Source organism: Capricornis sumatraensis, chromosome 19 (genome assembly GCF_032405125.1).
Source record: "Capricornis sumatraensis isolate serow.1 chromosome 19, serow.2, whole genome shotgun sequence".
NCBI lineage: Eukaryota > Metazoa > Chordata > Mammalia > Artiodactyla > Bovidae > Capricornis > Capricornis sumatraensis.
This window is the reverse complement of record NC_091087.1, coordinates 47,715,716-47,722,862: the sequence shown is the minus strand read 5'-3', so window position 1 is coordinate 47,722,862 and position 7,147 is coordinate 47,715,716. Positions and strand designations below refer to the sequence as shown.

The 7,147-nt window shown below is 43.4% G+C and overlaps 1 protein-coding gene across 2 annotated transcripts in view; it reads left to right on the top strand.

The window, feature by feature from the left end:
• Window positions 1-463: 463 nt before the first annotated feature.
• PRKD1 (protein kinase D1) overlaps window positions 464-7,147 on the top strand; it is a 352,100-nt gene continuing 345,416 nt past the window's right edge. For both annotated transcript variants that reach the window (XM_068991082.1, XM_068991081.1), the window contains exon 1: window positions 464-727. In XM_068991082.1, the coding sequence (XP_068847183.1) occupies window positions 464-727 (264 nt within the window). The remainder of the gene's footprint in view (window positions 728-7,147) is intronic.

The following is a 7,147-nucleotide window of genomic DNA, read 5'->3' as shown; positions in this document are numbered from 1 at the left end:
CTCGGGCGCAGGGGGCGGCCACCGCGCACACTGCGGCCAGTGCGGCCGCGCGGCCGCGGCTCTTGCGGCTCCGGAGCCCGCCGGGTGGTGGCTCCGCAGTGCCCGCCCCTCGCTCCCCTACCCCGCCCCTCGCGCCCCCTTCCCCGCCCCCGCCCGGCGCCCGGGCCTCGCAGACCCGCCGCCCCGTCCCTCCGCGCGCGCCGCAGCTGCTGCTCCTCCGCGCGGCGGCGCCTCCCCCGCGCGCCGCCCGCGCTGCCGGCGGCGCAGCCCTCCCGCCTCGGCCATTTTCTCTCCACCCCCTCCCCTCCCGATCCTCATCCCCTCGCCCTTCCCCCCGCGCGGGGACTTTTCCGGAAAGTTTTTATTTTCCGCTTCGACTCTTGAAGAAAGAAGCTCCCGGCTCGGCGGCAGCAAAACTTTTCAGCCGCCGGGCCCCGCGGCCCTCGGTGCGCCCGGCCGAGCGATGAGCGCCCCTCCGGTCCTGCGGCCGCCCAGCCCGCTGCTGCCCGTGGCGGCGGCAGCAGCCGCGGCGGCGGCCGCGCTGGTCCCGGGGTCCGGGCCGGGGCCCGCGCCGTTCCTGAATCCCGTCGCGGCCCCGGCCGGGGGCATCTCCTTCCATCTGCAGATCGGCTTGAGCCGCGAGCCGGTGCTGCTGCTGCAGGACTCGTCCGGGGACTACAGCCTGGCGCACGTCCGCGAGATGGCTTGCTCTATCGTCGACCAGAAGGTAAGGCGCCGCGCGACTCTGAGCCCGGCGCCTCCCGGCCGCGCTGGGGGCACTGCCCTCCGGCCGCCCCTCGCTGCGCCAACTTTCCGGCTCCGGGGGCTCGGCCGGCAGCCAGCCTAGCCGGCGCTCTGGAAGGGTCCGACACCGGCCGAGGTTGGACGCCCGCATCCGAGGCTCTGCACTTCGTGTTGTTCTGTTCCCCCCTTGCCCCAACCTCTTCCTATTCCCGATTTCTCTCCACTCCGCATCCTTCTCCCCCAATTCCATCCCTTTCAGGACATTTCCAGGTATCTTCTATTTTCTGGTCGCACCTCTCTCCCTCTCAGTAAAGACTTCTCGGCTCTCCCCTCTCTTCGCTCTGGACCCTGGACCAGCACATTCCTGGCGCCGAAATCCTCCTTCCTGCACTAGAGTTTCCCTGGGGACACGCTCAGCACGATTTCAGCACCACTCCCTTCCCCTTCAGGCCCCTCTCCCAGCTCAGATTGATGCTGAGGAGTTCCTGGAATGATCTAGAGAGGAGGAATTTCTCACCTGTCAAATAAGCTTTTAAGAGAGAATGATTGACTCGGCCAGCTGTGAAAACAAATGACCAGACCACAGCTCCCCACCTCCTTGTGTTCTGTTCCCAACTCTGTGAACATGGGCGCAATTTTTTCAATGATAAATCTGAAAGTTGCAGCCTTCTGGATTTTGATTTCCAGGGCACTGATAGTGGAGCTTTGAAGGCAGGACACAGGCATGTGAATGGGAGGGGTCCTGTCCAGGAGCACCCCAGGCTGGCTGTGCCCCCACGTTTGAGGCTGTGGGACTTTGGACAGCGGCCACCAAAGGCAGGGTGGAAAAGGGGCCATTATCCAGGACCATGCCGCCCAGGGAGGAGACCTGCCCCGCCTGTCGCTGTTTATAGTGCGATTTTGAATTTCAGGTTGTTTCTGTGGCGGTCCAGAGGGGAGTTGCATGGAAGGGGGTGATAAGAGTGTAAAGGAAAGGGGGCCGTGGCGCCAGTCTTCTTAGTGTAAACAGCAAGGATTTCTGGGTGGAGACAGAGGTCTCTAAAGGTGCTAAATTTCAACCCTGAAGGACTGACTGACTGGTACTTGCTTTATAAAGATCCCTTGACTAATCATGAAAGCTTTCTTTAAACTGTTTGGAACAGAATTTGCTAAACCTGTGTGGTGAATTGTAGCACTGAGCACAGAAATATTAGGAAAAATCCCTAGGGAGAAATCACTAGTCTAAAAGTTGTAAAAGTTCTGGAGGCCAGACTAAGTTAACAGTGAGTGTCAGGATTTTTGTTTATTGAACGGAGTGACATTTTATAATACGTGTGACTCTTAGTTTTTTGCATCTTCCACGTAAATGGCAGATACTGTCTAATTCTGTTTTAAGTCATATCATATGCCCTCTCCTCATCAATACTATTGGAGAAGGCAATGGCAGCCCTTCCAGTACTCTTGCCTGGAGAATCCCAGGGACTGCGGAGCCTGGTGGGCTGCGCTCTATGGGGTCGCACAGAGTCGGACACGACTGAAGCAACTTGGCAGCAGCAGCAGCAGTATCATCAATACTGTGAAGTGTCTGTTGCAGGTTAAGAGGAGCATTCTCCTGGGCACTGAAAGCCTTCCCTTAATGGAAGTTGCAGTCTACAACAATTTCCATTGGAGTGCAAGCCAGTTAATTAAAGGACAATACTGAATAAGCACATAAAGAACCTAAGATAAAGTTTCTTAAAGAGCTAATGTGATTGTATAGAATTTTAACTGAAAGTAAGTGAGTTACAGATAATATTCATTGGGTCAAATTAATATGGACAGACTATCTTTGAACAGTTTTAAAGGGCGTGCCTGTGCACACACCCGCGTGCGCACGTGCACACACACACACACACACACGCATATAGCCACACCTTGATGGAATTTAGAATGAGGAGAAATATGCATGTTTCAAGAGGTTTGAGACTAGAAATTGAATGAGGAGTGAATTCTTATCTCTGTAACCACCAGGAGGAATGCCTTGTGGAGGGGATGATATGTGTTCAGGAGAGCAGCAGAAAGCACCTGTGGAATACAGAGGACCTGAGGATAGTGACTAGAATATTTAGAGAAAGTAAAATTATGAAAAGGCTTGTCAATTAAGATGAACTCAAATTACTAGGAATCTCTGTATCTTCTACATAGAGAAATCAAGGACAGCTGAAAGATGGATTTGCTTTGTGGAGTATGTTTTAGAAGGCCAAAAATGTTATGGCAGAAGGAAAACTGAAGCTCATGAGCTAATAGAATCCTGAGCCAAAGCTCTGGAGGAGAGACCTGGAGAAACACTGGCAAAGGGAAATCACTAGTCCTGGTGACTGATTTACAAGGGGAACCCCTTCGTTTTCTATTTATTCTAGTAGTTCTGTCTCTAAGAGTTTGAGAGTTTGTTTGGGATAGCTGAATAAAGATCTCACACTATTTTTTTTTGCAGGGGGGAATGTTGTGGCAAAGAGAGAGATTTAGAGATGTGTGTGGATTTGAGAGTTATTTATATACAGGATACTGTAATTAGGTATTTTCTTGATAGGAAAAATTTTCACCTATCTGTTTTCTGTCATCTATCTTGAGATACAATTATACCTCAAGATTAAGAGGGCTGAGTATCCATCACAGGATAGCAGAGACAGCAGAAATGGAGGAGGGGGTCAGTGTGGAGTCAAGGAAATGGGAACAATTTCTTTGTCCCTTACTTTAGATTCTCTTGAATTACTTTCTCAAGATACTAACTCAGAGATAGGATGACAGGAGAGAAAAAGAAAGGGAGGAAGGGAGAGAAATGAATGTTTTAGGACAGTGCTGGGATTTAGAAGTCATTTACAATTTACTGTGTAGAATGGAGTCCTGTAGAGTTCTCAGCAGATTTCTCTAGATTTTCTGAGCCCTCCACATTCATTGCATTGTAACATGTTAAGAAGGTTTTCATGTGATAGCTTTGAGAGTTTCCTAAATACGAACAGAGATCAGACTATCTTAAATTTTTGGAAATATTAGCTGACAGTTCAGTTTCTATTAGCAACATTCATGGGACATTTTCCGTGGGATGAACGACTGTGGAATGAGCTAAATAAGAGAGGTCTATCTCTGAGAAATAGTATTTTAAGTTATTGTTGGTATTACTTAGAATTTATGGTTTTTTGTTAATCATGTAGGTTTGCTAAGTGGCAGATATATGATTACGCTTGAAAATTGTTGATGGTAATTGAGCAAAAATATTCTGATTTTAAGATAAATGTACCCTAAGTATGTACTGAATTATATAGCTAAAGAATTAAAAATTTTTTTAACATTTAATATAGTTTTTATATTATATTGGAGCATAGTTAATTTACAGTGTGTTTCAGGTATACAGCAAAGTGATTCAGTTGATTTTTTAAAAAATAGTTTAGGTGAAAAATCTAAAGTGTCGCATACATCTTGGTATGTAACACTTTATGAATATAGAGACAGTATATTTGGGGAAATATTAGTTTAATGTTTTCTCTATATTATGCTTATTTCTTTACTTTGCAAGCATGTAACCTTGAAGGCTGGTTGTATATGAAGATATGTATCATGTTAGATAGTATTCATGACTATTATTTTCTGGAGGGTAAAAAAACAGTTACAGTAATTGACTTCATTTTGAAACGTTACTTTCTACTATCAAAAGAACCTTGAATATGAGCATCTATGTGCACACACACACGCTTTCTAAAAAAAAGCAGTATTAGGGATGTGGAATGCAATTAATAGGACTGTGCATTCATTTTGCCTGTTATCTTACTAGATAGACAACTCATATTTCCCTTTAGAATTTACTTAAATGAAGTAATAGCATCTCTAAGGCTCCTGGCGTATTTTCACTTTGCATAGTCATTTTTCTGACCAAGGAAATTAAGAAGTGAAATTTTAGGAAAGATAGCTCATTAAAGGTAAAACAAAGGATAGTGCCTTAGTTTGAGAGCAGCTGTGCTCTGTTTATAGTTGTTTTGCTTTCTTAATTATAAATTGTTTTCTTAACACTTGTAGTGTCACTTTAATTTTTATTGTTAATTTTAGCTATGCTACTTCTACACAGATTGAAGAAACTGGGAGTGACTGGCTGTTTGACCAGGTCAGCACACTTAGACCAACAAAATCCTTTTAAGCAAATAGACGTTTGGGTTGTAGGTTTGTATATTTTTATTCAGAATTTTCATTTATCATCACTGTATTGTCATCATTTACACTGTCATCATTGTCATCATTGACAATTTACAGTTGTCATCATTTCTGTTATTTCTGATTTAATGATGAAGTATAGAATGTGTCAGTTCATTAAGTGATTCTTAAAGTAATATGATGCTTTAATATGGTGTATTTAAAATTTTCAAGTTTAGTTTACAATAAGAGTATATTTTGATATATATGTAATGCCTGTGTAATATATGTCTAATATATACATATGTAGTATATTGTCTAAGTATCTAAGTGTGTTTTGAAACGTAATTTTGCAAGCCTAAATCCCAGGGACGGGGGAGTCTGGTGGGCTGACGTCTACGGGGGTCACACAGAGTCGGACACGACTGAAGTGACTTAGCAGCAGTAGCAGCAGCAATTATCTGTGTATAGCCACCATATGTTAAAGTATTGTTTAATAATTTGCATTATAGGCTGCAAAATTGAGGCCTCATTATATATCTTATAATGCAAAAGAGAAACTCTGCTTTATGTTTTTTCTATCAATACACAGAACTAAAAACCTTTTCATATCAGTGAATGTTGTTGAACACTTCTCCCAAGGAAATATTTGAGTAAGCCTTCCAAACTTTGGGCTGGGAGAATTGGACAATTGGCTATTTTGACAAATATATGAATTACTTTAGATCTTTAGATCCAGGATTAAAATAAATTGGAAAGACTTTTCTGTGACAGCTATAGTCTGTGTGTATGTGAGAGAGGAGGTTAGAGGTGGAGCTGGAAAACTATTAGTATTTTATGAATGTGTTGCTCTGTATCACCAAACTCCTGTCATAACCATTAAGAGAGATTTGAAACTTTATTTTGCCAGTTATTTTTACTCTTCTGTGAGATGGTTGTATGTAGGTCTTCACTATTTATTCACGCTGGTGCTGCTGCTAAGTCACTTCAGTTGTGTCCGACTCTGCGCGACCCCATAGATGGCAGCCCTCCAGGCTCCCCCGTCCCTGGGATTCTCCAGGCAAGAACACTGGAGTGGGTTGCCATTTCCTTCTCCAGTGCATGAAAGTGAAAAGTCAAAGTGAAGTCGCTCAGTCGTGTCCGACCCTCAGCGACCCCATGGACTGCAGCCTTCCAGGGTCATCCATCCATGGGATTTTCCAGGCAGGAGTACTAGAGTGGCGTGTCATTGCCTTCTCCAGGATGCCTTTTAATGACCTTACTAGACAAATCAAAATCCTATAAATGTATGGTTGTCACTTATCTAAGATTACTCTGAAGAGTAAAGATAATATGTGTAGAGGATTAAATATACTGCCGGTATATAGGTGACTAATAAATAGTGTTACAGATATGTGAGGCTTTATAGACTAGCATACTGTTTTATTAACGAAAGAAATGTATACTCTATTGTCTTATTCTTATCTCAATATAAAATTAAAATTGTATTAATTAGCAATATGGCCATAAGGCCAAGGTAACATTTTTTTCCCTTGCCCTCTACAATAGGGCAAATGTTATGAGTAGTTGCATTTTGATACTGCCTCTCAATTTTCAACCTCTTAAAATGTGTCAAGGAGCAATTTGATTATTATCAAATGAAAAACACAAAGGTTGATAAAGATCATTATATTGCTTTTTATTATTTTTGCCAAGTTGATTTAATTCCTTTTCAATTGCAAGTGGAATTCCAATGATATCTCGTTTGATAAAAAGCAGAATAAAACAGGTAATGGTATCCCATTTAACAGTATAATGATTCTCAGATCTGATCCTCAAGATAAATAAAAAGTTATTTTGCAAATTAACCATTGATGTGAGGAGGAACACACTTGGAAATGGCTTATAGAGATCACATTTTGCTGTCATGCTAGCATCTAGAGCTAGTTTGCTAAACTGTTACATCTGATGAATAGCTGATAATAACATAGTTTTGCACATGCAGAAGTGTTAGACTGGGGCTAGAGGCGATTTTACTGGGGAACAGTTAAGATAGAAGTTTGGCTAAGCCAGTCACAAGTCTTTCTCCAGATATTTTCCCAGCTACTACTTACCACTCATGGAAGTTCATGCTCCATTATAAAACTTTCAGACAACAATAATCAGTAATTGTTCATCCTTTGAAGAAAAAAAGTGGAATGCATAATTATATGAAAACTATATATTTGTGTGTATTACACTGGAATCATCGAATAAGTTCTCAGTTCAGTTCAGTTGCTCAGTC